Consider the following 15,183-nt stretch of genomic DNA (forward strand, 5'->3'; position numbering starts at 1 on the left):
TTCAATTTGTTTGACGTATTTTTATACAAAAATTAAAAAAATATTCATTCGTTGTTCTTATTTATAACAATAACAGTTGACGATCATTGGGTGATTCATAAATTTTCATAAAAGTTGATTGTTCAGCGCAAATATGCATCCGGTTTCCAACAAAAAAAATTAATTCAACTGAAATTTAAGTGAGATATTTTATTGAAAGATAGATAGATACATCATGATAGATGGATATAGATCCTCTGAATGGAAAAGTGAGTTTCATGTCAATCTATCTAATGTATATATTAACGTAATGAAATAATGTGATGAGAAACGTGCTGTTATATGGCATACAACCTGAGATCAGATGAGAGTAAAGGTATCGGGTTGCTGTATAAAGTTGAAGGAATGTTGTTGTTGTGGAAATTGATGTTGTTGGGATTGTTGTTGTTGTTGTTGTACATTCTGTATAGATTCATGAGCTGAAGTTGTTGCTGAAGTGCCTGTTCACTCAACGGATTGTTGTTGTTGTTGATGTTGTTCGCGTTAAATCTGTTTATGTAATGAAAGTTGTTCTCCAATAAAGTCTTGTTGTTGTTGTTGTTGATGCTGTCAAAATTGTTGTATGGTGTTGCGTTAATATCATTCGGCTTTGTTGAAAAATCAACGTTGTTGTAACTGTTGTTGTTATTTTTGTTGTTCAAATTGTTATTTTTGGCAACATCGTTGTCGTGGAAGTTTTGTTGCGCAACTTGCGGTGCATTCTCACGATTCAATCTGGCGGCAACAACAAAAGTACAACAAATTTATGTTTGAGAGATTATGCGATAGTAATAAATAAATAACTGCCTTCGATCAGTTTGTAACGGTTGACAGGCAAGCGATAAACTATTGCTTCTGAAGGCAACAAATTAGTAACAATAGAAATCAGGTGGCCTAGCTTCACACACACAGCAAACGTTATATATAATGCAAATATACGGTTAAAAATTGACCAGCAGTCATGACGGCAAATAATTAACTTAAAAAAAGTCAACTGACATTAAATAACCGGTATCATCATTCAGCAGTTGAAATAAACTAGTCGATAGAAATTACATAAAAGGTAAAAATATTTTTTAAAAATGAATTTTTAAGTCGGCTAGTTAGCTCAGCGGGTAGAAATGTCACGTCTCGAGTCGTTATTGCGTTGTGACCGGGTTCGAAAACTCTCTACTAGCACCATATCATCACGGCATTTAAAATTATGTCAGTCTGTCAGATTGACAAAACAAATCACACAACACATCAACAACACATCAACAACACATCAAAACACATCAACAACATATCAACAATACATCAACAACACATCAAAACACATCAACAACATATCAACAATACATCAACAACACATCAACAACACATCAACTAAACATCAACCACACAACAAAAACTTAAAAATGTAGTTAACATGTACAACAACATCGATGCAATTAACAACATCATCAACAACAACAACGTCAACAACAACATCAACAGCAACAGCAACAACAACAACATCAACAACAACAACAACGCAAACGTGAATAATGCTTCAGAAACTTAACAAATCAATAAAATCAATAGCTTCACAGATTCGAGCATAAATAATGACATCAACTTAACCAGCTGCAGTAAAATAACGCTCACAGCCACGACAACATTAAATACATCAACAACAACAACAACAGCAACAACAGCAACATCAACAACAAAAGCAACAAAAATATTGGTCATAAAATTTTAAATTTCTTGATAAGTAATTAATAGGAAGCATCAATAAAAGAACAACAATAACAACAACGATAACAACAACACTAATAATAATAATAATAACATGGGATCACGACGCAACAAAAGAAATTAGCACCAACTACACTAACAAAAACACAATTACAAACATCAAAACAGACACAAAAATTAAGTAAACTTTCATATAAATAAACCAGAAACAAACATCCAAACATATGAACAAACAAACAAACCAATATAAGAACAAACATATAAACATCTAAAAAATAAACAAACACACACACACATACAGACACACACACACAAACAACCAACTTGTTTTGTTGTTTCTCTTTCATCTGTTTGAACAATTCCAATCTGTATTGCTCCTTCTTTCTATAGTTCTCCTCTGCCGACAACTCCTTCCCTGTCAGCGTTCATTCATTCATTCTTTCATTCATTCATTCATTCATTCATTTATTCGTTCGTTTGTTCATTCACTCATTCATTCACATAATCATTGAGTCAACAAACTCATTTCACCATCCGTCTGAAGTCCTCACAGACACGGTAGCGCAGTTGGGCATAGGATGACCGCAAATAAACTAAGATGAAAGGTCAAAAAACCGAGCAAACACATGCGGTCGAGAACGCCTCACACACCCGTCAGGTAGGTGACTTCCGAGCCACAGTAACAAATCTCGGTTGTGTGTCGGAGGCAGACCTCTCGATGGAATATTACATAAGTCAACTTTGTAGACGATGTTCAACTAGACAGGCTAAAAGCAATCAGAAGAGACGATACCTGACAGCCGGTTCAGCAAAAGTCCTTGTTTGCAGTTTCATCTACAATAGGATTGATTTCCGTAATTTTCCGTAATATGATTACACGAGGGACCAAACTGTGGCTGCAAGATGATCTTCAATCTGTTGGCTGGCGTCTCAAACTTCGGCTGCAAGATGATCTTCAATCTGTTGCTGGCGTCTCAAAGTTTGATCCATTATACTAATCCGTCAGAGATGAACTGCACTGGCTTTGTATACCAGAAACGATAACATACAAACTAGCTCTTCTCGCAAGAGATTGGCCGACCAACCAACCAACAAATCAATCAATCAACCAACCAGCTAACCAACCAACAAATCAATCAATCAACCAGCCAACTAATCAACCAAAAAATCAATCAATCCACCAGCCAACTAACACAAACCTATCATCAAAGTGGCGGGCTCAGTTGCAGCAAACTTGTTGGGATGTGTGGCAGTTGTTGCTGTTTGTGAAGGATGAACAACAACCTGGAGAACACCAACGACAGCAAATGACATTGTTAGGTAGCTTATTTTTACATAAATGGATGGTAGGATGATTGAATTGATTGGGTGTTTTAAAACATCAAACTGGTAGAAAATGTTTTGTAAACATTCTGCTCCTACTATTGCTACAGCCACCACTACTACTGCTGCTGCTACTGCTGCTACTACTACCACTACAATAATAATAATAATAAAAGAAATGACATTCAAAAAAACCTTGGATGGCGAGGCGATGTTGATGGGATCGTGTCTGATGAGGTCTGGTCTGTACGTGATGATGATGATGACGACGACGACGATCACAATGACGATAATGATGATGATGATGATGATGATAATAATAATAGTTACGATGATAATGATGATGATGATGATGATAGCTACGATGATGATGATGATGATGATGATGATAGCTACGATGATGATGATGATGATGAAAACATACTTGATTGGTTCCTGAGTAGGCACGTTATTCACGTTACTTATCTGGTCAATATATAACATCGGTTTAATTTTTATTGATAATTTTGCTTTGGTGGTTATTTATTTTATCATCGTCACTATCACCATAGTCGTCACCATCATCATCGTCATCATCATCACAATCATCATCATCACAATCATTATCACTATCATCATCTTCGTCACCCTCATCATCACCATCATCATCACCATCATCGTCACCATCGTCATCTTTATCATCGTCATCTTCATCATCATCATCGTCACCATCATCATCATCGTCACCATCATCATCATCGTCACCATCATCATCATCGTCACCATCATCATCATTGTTATCGTCGTGATTACTATCACCATCACCAGACATCATTACGATCGATTGCGACATCATTTTTATCATCAAAACAAGCGAACAAAAATGAATCGCTCGATGGAAATAAATTGACAGAGAAATTAATCAGATGTTGTACAGTTAAGTAACAAATATCATTGAAACAACTGCAACAACAACAGCTACAACTACAACAACTACAACTACAACAACTACAACAACAACATAATAAAACAAAACACCATAAAACACATCGTAAGTGGGAACGTGACATGATGAAACGCGAAAAAATACGATGTTGTTGAACATTAAAAGTAGTATTAAACGAAAATGTTGAGTAAAGCGGTCAAATCACAAACCATTTTGTTGTTGTTGTTGCTGTTGTTGTTACTGTTGTTGCTGTTGATGGTGGGGTAGGCGGCTGTTGTGGAGGCGTCAAGAAGGTTCAAGTTGGAGTTTTGTCTGTTTGTGTGCGTGTGTGTGTTTGTTTTTGTGTTTGTGTGTGTGTGTGTGTGGTGTATATGTGGTGTATGTGTGTGTTTGTGTGTGTGTGTAAGTGCAATGTTATATGTGTCTCTGAATACTTTAAACATTTATACATATCTACATATCTACATGACTGATAGACATTTCAAAAGGTTTAGCATTCGCGTGTATAGAGACCAGAACTTCAGCTTAGTAGTCGTCAGCTGCAAATCATCAACCAACAACCACATGGGAAGCAAAACACGTTTAAACTTAAATTTTAAAAAAAATAAACACACACACACATCGGCGTAGTTAGTTATACTCATTAACATCATCAGCATGCATCATGCAGCATGCATACGCTGCTAACACGCGCACATACTCATACATACGAACTGACACATAAATACACAGATTGATACCCACGCATTAGAAACACACGCATACAGATACACACACGTGGGCAAAAATACACGGCAAACTACACACCTGTAGTTCTGTTCCTCCAATCTTTTCCTCTGCAGTATATCTTCATATGTTGGTCTCGATGATGATGATGATCTTGTGGCAGTCTGTTGGTTTGTTTGTTTGATTGTTTATTTGTTTGTTAAAATCTATTACATAAACTCTTCAGATTGGGTAGGTAGAACAGCATGCGCATTGTGTCTCGTCTGTGGTTCTCAACATCACTTGAGGTGGGTCTGTGGTTGGTCGAGGGAGGTGCCCAGAAAGGCAAAATAGGGTGCAGGCAGGGATCGGTTAAGATTAAAATTGTCTCTTATTTGAAAAAAGCTATTCGGTCAATGTTCCAACTGATCAACATACACAGACATGGCATTGTCATTCTTCAAAATTACAAAAACGTAATTCTGGAATTAGCCATGTGTCAAGAGACCAATCTGAAGAGTCTCAGACAATATGAAAGAGACAAACGTTCTTCAATCTCATAACCAGTCCAGATAACTCCGGTTATATACATTGTTCAGTCATTTTTGAAATAACACCAGTAGATATGATGTACGCACAACAACTAAAATTTGTCTCTTCAAGATTCGTAACCGACTTCTTTCAACAAGACATTAATGAATTGTACGTGATGTGGTCATCAAACAACATTGACAGCTGCAGATACAATCTGCAGATCAACCAACTTCAACCAACTTCAAATCAAACTCTGTCAAAGGCAGTGAAAGTAACAACGTGCAAGGCAGTGTGAATCGGCGAAAATAAATAAATAATAATGAAATAAATAAAATTATGAGTTTAAAAATTATTCGTTTCATTAATTTGCTATTTTGATTTTTGGGTACATTTATCTGGCGCTCTACATGTGCCAGTGGCAGAGTTTACACTTCTTATTTATTTAACTTATTATTTTTTAATTAATCCTATACAAAAATTTCAAATTCATTTAATTTTTGGCTATTAAAAGAGTTCACGTTAATGTTACTATTAAAACGACTGATGTGATTATTATTTACATAATAATCACAAAATAATTTACATAAAAATCGACGAACCTCGTTTGAAAGTAGATCCCCCGCTCGTGCTCTGTTGTTATTGTTGTTATTGAAGTTGTTGTTGATGTTGTTGTTGATGTTGCTGAGGTTGTTCTTGTTGTTAATCATATTGTTGTTGTTGGTAGTTGTGTTGTTGTTGTTGTTTGGGGATTTCGATTCCTTCTGGAAAATTTTTTTGATCACACAGTTATTACTAATGGAAGAGTTAACGGATTAAAGAGTGGAAAATGTAGTAATGATATATGACGGTGACGTTGATGCTTTTCGCCTTTTGGTGATGGTAATGACGATGACAGTGATCAAGATGATTATGACGATGACGACAGGAAAATAATAGGCAGGAATCTGTGCATTCAAACCAGGTCACCGCTAAATCACGACCAGGCATCTTGACTATTACACTAGCTCGTTATGAATAGTAAACCCATTGTAATACATTGAAAAAGTAAATAAATAAATGAATAACTGATTTTGATGAAAAAGTGACCAACTGATTGAATGAATGAAAGAAAGAAAGAATGAATGACTGATTGAATGAATGAATGAATGAATGAATGAATGAATGAATGAATGAATGAATGAATGAATGAATGAATGAATGAATGAATGAATGAATGAATGAATGAATGAATGAATGAATGAATGAATGAATGAATGAATGAATGAATGAATGAATGAATGAATGAATGAATGAATGAATGAATGAATGAATGAATGAATGAATGAATGAATGAATGAATGAATGAATGAATGAATGAATGAATGAATGAATGAATGAATGAACGAAAACGAACGAACGAATGAATGAATGAACTGGATAGGTCAACTAAAGACAAATGTTATAAATTCAGAGAGAGAGAGAGAGAGAGAGAGAGAAAGAGAGAGAGAGAGAGAAAGAGAGAGAGAGAGAGAAAGAGAGAGAGAGTGAGAGAAAGAGACAGAGAGAGATTACTGAAGAAAGGAATGGGCAGCGAGATGAGCAGGTAGACCTGCAGACCTGCGCAATGAACTTGTTGTACTCCTCCTTCCTCATGGCCTGCAGTTGCTGCCTCTTTTCCTCGTAAAGACCCAACTTGGAAACGAAGCCGTTGTAATTATCCTCTTTCTTGCTCAACTTGTTTAACGTCTTCATGTTGTAAGTGTCCTCCTACAACATTTAATTTAAAAAGTATCGAAAATGAATAAAAAGTATTCCATTACAAAATATTCTCGTGAAAGAGAAAAAGTTGTAAATATAAACACGCACACCTGGATATATACGCACACTATTACATAAAAATCATTAAAAAGAGTTTAGAAACGTTATATCAGTAGCAGCAATAGTATAAAATTGAATGGTGAAGCAGCCAACGAAGCAGGCAAGTAAGCAGTGGAGACCATATGGTGCAAGACTGCAGCAATGTGCCATGTGTTGGTTCATTCACTTACGTTGGCACGAAAAACAAATGCACAACATTACGAATTGTTGCACGCGTTTGTTTACGTGAGTGTACACCGTTACTTCAGAAATATTTTTACATTCAGTAGGACAGGTGAGTGAATGTTGTAGTACACAGATGTACAACCGGCGTATCAAAAATTTGTATTCTCGAGTCAACAAAAAAGTTGAACACCTTCCACCTTCTTAAAAAACGTACAACGAACGTACCGAGACAAACAACATCGCGTTAGTTGTAGTAGTAAATTAATATAAAAAAATGCAATAGAACTTCGCGTAATGTTTAAAAAATTTAATTTTTATGCAATGAAATCTCGCATCCAGCTGCAAAATATTGTAACTCCTAACTCAACGAGATGGAACTTAACAAGTTGAGGTTCATTCAGAACACAGCGCTTTATTTTCGCATTGTTATTCGTTATACGCAATGAAAACAGGCGCTACGTATGTCAATATAACATAGTATAACTAGGCAGACGAAATGGTCACTGTCATTAGTGAGCCAGTTATTTCTGAGCGACGTCTATGTCACCACCGTTGACATGGTAGACATCTGACTGAATTGCTTGCTGCCCACCCCGACTCTGCAAACCCAGCAAGGCAAGTGACTAGAGTTTACAGGCTGAACGGATTTTCCAAAGATCATCGCACAATTGGGCCAAATAAATAGAGGCACATTACACTGCAATGCTCAAGCAATGCTTTTAGGTCTCATGTCCTACTTGAAATTACAGCTGAAGATAAACTTTTAAAATATTTAACAGTAATCAATTGACAACAAGCAGTCTGTTAGTCCAACAACTAAACAAACTAACTTATATATTTGTTTTTGAACGGACATATATGATCTCAATGCTTTAACCAACAAACGATTGTATTATTAATGCGAAAATTGTAAAATTTATGTGATTATGTATAGGATAAGGGCAAAATAGTAAATGTTTAAAAAGTTAGCAATGTTTATTATTATACCATATTAAAAGCATTAAAAAAATCTGATGGGAAGTTATTTACATTATGAACAGGAAAAATAATATACAATTTTTATATTCTTATTATATTATATTTATAATATTTATACAACGAATCACTACAGCCTCGTTAATGTTTTCAGAAAGATACAAAGGTTTGAAATATTTGTCGTTGTTTCTTATTTCTTCTGATTTTATTTTGTGGTGGTTGTTGTTTATCTTGTTAATTAAGTTAATGTCTACAATACACTGTCAAAGTATTTAAAATTATTCAGCAATAGCATAATAAAAATATTAATGGTTAAAAATTTGAAAAAGTAAATTCCTCAATACATGAATTTATTAATTTTTTAATTCAATAAGTACCGGCGTGTCTCAATTTATTTTGACGTTTGAGTTTCATTTTCACTTGTTCACAAATGAAAAAGAAGAGACATGATACAACTTATCAATTGCTTAATGGACTGCTAGATGTCGATATGAAACCAGACTACGCACCTACCATGGCGACAAGAGGAAATGGTATGAAGTTGATTTAATGGATGTTAGAAAATATTACTCCACCAACAGAATAGTAAATGACTGGAATGGCCTACCTGAAAATATGGTCAAATCAGCCAAGGTAGTCTTAGATAAATTTGAGCAGAGTGAATTCTATATATATATATATATATGGATGTAGATGTCAAACCAAAAGGGGTAAAGTTAAACTGAACATTTTTAACCAAACATCTTATTTTTAATTATTTGAATTATTTATGCCTAAAAATTCTGCTCACAACTTTACAAATTACATTATGATTATGGTGGCAAGCAAAAGGCTTTGCCTTAGCTGCAAATTTATTCTATTCTTTATTTTATGACTTATATATTATATAGTATATTTATTTATTTATTAAATTAATATTATATTATAATATATTAATTATGTATAAGAATTATTATATTATATATAATATAATTTATTTTATATATAAAATAAACTATGAAATAAAATAAATTATAAAAAGGTAAGCAAAAAATTGAAAATTATTATTTAAAAAAAAACAACTACTGTTAATGACAAAATGATTATTATAGAAAATTAAAAACTTTAATAATTACCATGTAAATTAGTTAAATAATTTTTGAACTGGAAACTGTGCAGTACGAAACCTCACAAACACCTTGGCAACCATCAAAACATTCTAAACGCTGAATCGCGCTTCACTTTTAAAACTTTCAATTTGTCTACCGGCTAACAATAAAAGTAGAAAACCCATATTTATAATAAAAAACCAAGCCTTAAATTCTAAACTTAAACTGCCATATCCTATTCAGTTTATTTAATTGAAAACATAAACAACATTGACTTAACGCATCCATTATTATTATTATCATTATTATACAAAAATACTTCCCCTATATAATCTCGCAAATATATCACGGTATTAATTTGGGTATTAACGTACTATAGCTCAATTCCTATTAATACAGTGACGTAGACAAATTAAAACTCATGGATGTTGAGCGAATAAACTGAAAACTTTTTTGAATTCAACATAGGAAGTGAAATCAAATGTTTCATCTGAACGTTGACCTAAAAGGAATTACGTCATTACACTGTATTTTTACGCTGTAAAGTAAATGATCGTCCGCTGCAGTCACCCTGCATCAATTATAAAATGAATGTGTGACGATAATTAATATTGATTTTTTGAAAATTTAGAAATTTTAAACAAGTATAACAAATATAAATCTTTCGAAGTTCGAAGGTTTAAATTTTTTGACATATTAAAGCATGAAAAATTAAACAAATCCTAAAACGTTTTCTTCTTAATGTTGAAATCAAACAAACGGTCATACATATAAAATAATTTTTATTATAAATTGATTAATTAACTATGTAATAGTAACGTTGCCGATAGTTATATTTATAAAATCATAGTTTCATATAATACGAAAACGTCTGTTCAAAAAATTGTAATTGTCGAATAATAAATAAGTCTGAGAAAGAATCTAATATTTTTTGAAAATTTTTAAAAATAAATTGAAATTAAGCAGTTAATTTTCTATCTAAGAGAGTTTCGAAGATATGCCGAGTTAGTTAAGCACGTGCGTTCTTCGAGAGAACTTCACTTTTGTAGTGAGCCTTGCAGTAGAGATGTCCATGCGCCTGAACGTAGTTGCCCAACCTGTTGGCATTTTGAAGCTTTTAATTAATATTTATGAATTCTAACATTTATAATTTATTTTGAAATCAAGTCATTTTTCAAGATAGCTTCCCTATATCATATCAACACGTTGTGAAATCATTCATGTGTTTATTATTTCATATGTATATAAAAAATTGGCCGGAATTTTGATTGAAGAATTCAAAAATTTAAGGGGTGAAAATAAAATGTTTTTAAATGAGGATGATTTTCCATAGATTATCAAGACCATTTAAAAAATGTTTTTGTCTTTCTTAAAATATGTAAAACAGATTCCTATTCGCTGCCATTGTCGAAGAAGTTCATGGAACATTGCAGAAAGTGTTTTTCATTTATCGATGCAGCAAAAATGACTTATCATCATCTGTAAAAGGTTAATGGTCATTACCCATTTCCTAAGTTTGGAGAATTCAACAACACGCCACAAACATCGTAAGTGAATATTTGCTAAACGACGCATTACACACGAATCATGTGATTGGCTGGGATCTTTTGACCTTAGGTTACCTTAACCACCAGGCCATCACTCGCCCAAGTTAAGATTATTTTTTGCTAACAGGTCAGTAAAGTTATAAAACTTAGGATCAGATATTTGCAGCCATATTCTGTTCGGTCTGAGATTGTGTTACGCTTTCTTACGATTCAAACGGCATATCTTCACGAGACAGGGTTTTGCATCCGACAGTCTGTTAGCTAGCAAATATTTGTTGGGCTCTTCAGGCTCTTCAAAAAATTGTTTCAATTATTTTATTATACAATTGGATGGAAAAAGACTTGATCTCTTCGTTGTTGCTCTGACAACAAATGACTTTTTTACTTTAAAAGTGGAAAACAGATAGTATAGGTATATATGAGAAGTTTTTGAAAGAACAATTTTGAGATAGCTGCCTTGAGATGCAGTACGTTTGACGATTGATAGTTTCAATTAAATGGTATGAAAATTTAGAAACCGTCAACTCACTGCAAGACCTTCTTGCATGTGCGACACTTGAAGCAGGACTTGTGGTAGATACGACCACCACCTTCTGTTCTGTCTGTTGCGGTCACGGATCTGTGGCAGTAGTGGCAGCTCGCTTGGGAAAGTGGCTTCAATTTATTTGGATAAAATTTATAGTTTTGAGATATAGTTTTAGAATAATAAAATGTGTTTTTGATTTATGTTTTATGTTATTGTAAATTATTTTGACATTTTCATGAAATAGTATATTTATATATTTAATGGTGTGTAAATGATAAATACCGATTCAACGCTAAATTAAATAACGTTTGTATAGTGCTTAATAAATACATTCATCAGATCTTTTGTTTTTAAAAACACACACATTTCTAAACGGGATAAGAAAATGCATTTAAATCCAAATAATTAAATTATTAAATAGTGAAAAAAATTCTTAACCCGAATATATTTAACAAGGCTTCAGAAAAAACAAAAAACATAATGATGGACAGCTGTTTCTGATAAGTAGGAACGCTAAGAATCTATCTACATAATAAAAAAAATCAGAATGTAACTTAACATATAAAAGTACAATTATGATGGAGTTTTATTTATTATTAATTTATTGAGGCAAACTTTCGGTCATGGTAACAATTTTTTTGTTTTAAATTAAACTGTTTCTCAACGTTCCTAATGAAAAAAAAGTTGGAAGGAGATTATATTTTATACAATGTTGGATGAATTCTACCGAATTGTTGGCATTAATCAATATCTTTTCGATTTTCTTAATATAATTTTCTGAAAATTGTTCAATTTATTGAAAATAGAATTATTTTCCAAGTTTATCATGAAAACTTTAAATTGATTAATGCCAACAATTCGGTAGAATTCATACAATATTGTATAATAAAAAAAGTATATAATTTTTTAAACAGAATATAAATGATGTTTGAAAATGTCTCACTTGAGACGACATTATGCAGCAATCCTTTCAATATTTATATATTATTTGTCACCTTTCTACTTTATTTCGTTAATTAAATTCCTATCAATTTATATTCCTGCCTACAACTAAGTACAGCTCTTCAAAACAGAAGCTTTCATAGAAAGCTATCACTGTTGACGATACTTACAATGAGACTAATAGTAAATAAAATACTAATACACAATAAATGGTGAATAAATTTTAATACCCAATAAATAACTGGTCTGACTTATTGGTAAATAATCCGTGAACAATGGCTGATCTAGCCGTCACAGATCCGTCAGGATCTAGTTGTCAAGATCCGCTACCGATCCGCCACTGTTCGCGATGTAAACAAACAATTGAGGCACATAGGTGCATGAATGTTTATAATTCACTACTCTCATCATCACATGCATCGACTCCTCTCAATCAAATAAGCTTTTGATGTAATTCGAAGAATAATTGCGTTGCACATAAATGCTAAATATAAGGATGTCTATGATGTTTATAATTGCAGTCAAATAATTAAATTATTTTGAATATCATTCATGCTATCTTTGTTTAGGCCATTCTCTGGATATAAAATTTCTGTAACAGTTCATAACGGCTTCGTAGAACTCGGGTTAATCACACAAAACGTGGAAATTGAAATAAAAATTAATTTTAATGATCTTTTGAAAATATTATAAATTTGATGGGTGAATTTAATCATTTTCCTGGGACTGTGTGTCAAATAACGGTGAAACTTCTTCACAACTGACCCAGTTACGAAGATTTTTTTTGCAAATTTTTCCTGTGTTGTTTTTGTAACAGGTATAACAACTTATTCAAAAGTCATTTACATATTTGGTAAACCGGTTAAAAAAAATTTGAATAAAATGAAAAAATTTAATGTATAATTAGACATAATTTGAAAATGAATAAGTATAAGTATCATCATTATTATTATAGTTGTTTCTCGTTAAATAAAATTCGCGTGCTGTGCTTGCATTTTATGATTTTTCAAATTGTGGTATCCTCATAGTGCCCTCTACGTTTGAGTTACCAATCAAAAGATAATCTTGACACAACGATTTGACCTCAATATTTAATTTTTTATTGTTTAAAAGACATCATTTTAACATTTAATAGATACAATAAAATAATGATATGTAAAAATTAGTCGCATTACTTTTGCGCTCAAAAAATTTAAATTTTAAAAATTTCGAATCATCCGCAGACGTTTATTATGTGTTACAAGTTACAGTATAACACAAATACCGACTGTCTGTTTACCTAGTTATGGTTCATATGATAAAGACGTGTTTGAATGATATTTGTTGTCGCAATTCTTATTAACAATGATTGCATTTGCTTTCACTCTACGAGTGATTTTAAACAATTAACTATAATATAAAACGTCAAGGAACTGGTTTTTGTAACAGTCGTTACATTTAACAGTAATAACTTTATAAATTTTGGCCAAATTTATCATAAATAAATTTAAATTTATGTCATAAATTCAACTTTTTCAACCAAACACTCATCGAAAATAAAGTTATTCAAAAATTAACTCGATATATACGATATACAGAAGACGATGTATATTCGTGTCCTCTAAATTAAACTATTATGCAGATGCTGCTTGCACTCGATCGTCACGTCGAGTGACTTATCTGCACAATAAACATGATTCCACAAAAAAAAACTAGTCAAAATCCTGCTGCTGTTGCGAAAATTGTTATTCAACAGCACAAAAACCAATTAAATAATGTGGTTTATTGCATGCTAAATACATGCGGCGATTAATGTGAAAATAATCTACACAACAACACATAGAGAATGTTAAAGTAGCATGGTTTTGATTTATATAAGTTCCTTGTCTCTGTGAACGAATAAGGACTTACTTGCTAGTAAATATGTTGCAGTCATATTGCAACGGTTCATAAGAAATATTGAGCTAGACAATAGAAAATAATGTTCATCTGCCAAACAGTGGGCTGAAATAAATAATAGTGAGCTCGATTCATTTTATTATATCTTAATGTTAGTTGGGCATTTTACGCAAAAATATATTACAGCGCATTTTTTCCATAGGATTTTTAAAGTGAAATGTTAGATGCAATTAGCAGTAGGAATAGCATCAGCCCTCAAGATGGGAGTGTCGTCGACAAAAATTTTAAGCAGCGAAGAAATTATTGATGAGATGAAAAGTCAGTAGAAAGTTGTTTATGTGTTGTTGTTTTGTTGGCGTTGTTGTTGTTATTAGGCCACTATAAAAATATAAACAACAGTAAGAGATTTTATGGTATATAATTTTGGTACAATTTAATAAAAAGAGAGGCTTCAGTGACAGGTTATTTTAAAAACATTTTAATTTTTTGAACGATTGTACTTAAAATGTTCAGAGTTTTCTTTCGGTTAGTTAAAATTGAAGGTGCCTTCTTATAAAATTGTTCGCTTTTGTTCACTTTGATAAATTTCAATTCTAGTTTTGAGCAATGAATAATGAGTTGTATTTGTTGGCAACCTAAAGGGTCACCGAACAGTTTTTACTTGGAGGGCACGACAGAACGCCGCGCGAAGGGGAAAGATAATTTGAATGTCAAGAAAGGAGAGATCTTCGAACTTATGAACCAGTAAGTTTGAAAGTTTTTATGTAGCCACTAACGTGAATTAATTTAGTTCTTATGAAATTATTTGTAATGATTAAGTTTTCTGAAACATTTTCCAGCGTGCCAAACGAAAATGTCATCAAAGTCCGTAAAATATCGACATCTCCTAAACAGATCGGTTTTGTTAGCAAGGACTCCGTGAAGCCTTACAGCATGAAAATAAAAGTGACTGAAAATGAAATTGAATCTTATTTACAG

The 15,183-nt window shown here is 32.6% G+C and overlaps 1 protein-coding gene across 1 annotated transcript; it reads right to left on the reverse strand.

Annotated features, from left to right (window-relative positions):
- Positions 1-351: 351 nt before the first annotated feature.
- On the reverse strand, positions 352-6,958 carry HELRODRAFT_191338 (hypothetical protein; the record flags this gene model as incomplete). Its single annotated transcript, XM_009017986.1, has 9 exons — positions 352-749; positions 2,061-2,155; positions 2,940-3,024; positions 3,259-3,307; positions 3,488-3,528; positions 4,198-4,300; positions 4,796-4,878; positions 5,827-5,988; positions 6,824-6,958. Coding segments are annotated over 9 exons (1,149 nt in total), but the record flags the coding sequence as incomplete, so codon positions are not given.
- Between the last annotated feature and the right edge of the window lie 8,225 nt (positions 6,959-15,183).

Source organism: Helobdella robusta (genome assembly GCF_000326865.2).
Source record: "Helobdella robusta unplaced genomic scaffold HELROscaffold_20, whole genome shotgun sequence".
Taxonomy (NCBI): domain Eukaryota; kingdom Metazoa; phylum Annelida; class Clitellata; order Rhynchobdellida; family Glossiphoniidae; genus Helobdella; species Helobdella robusta.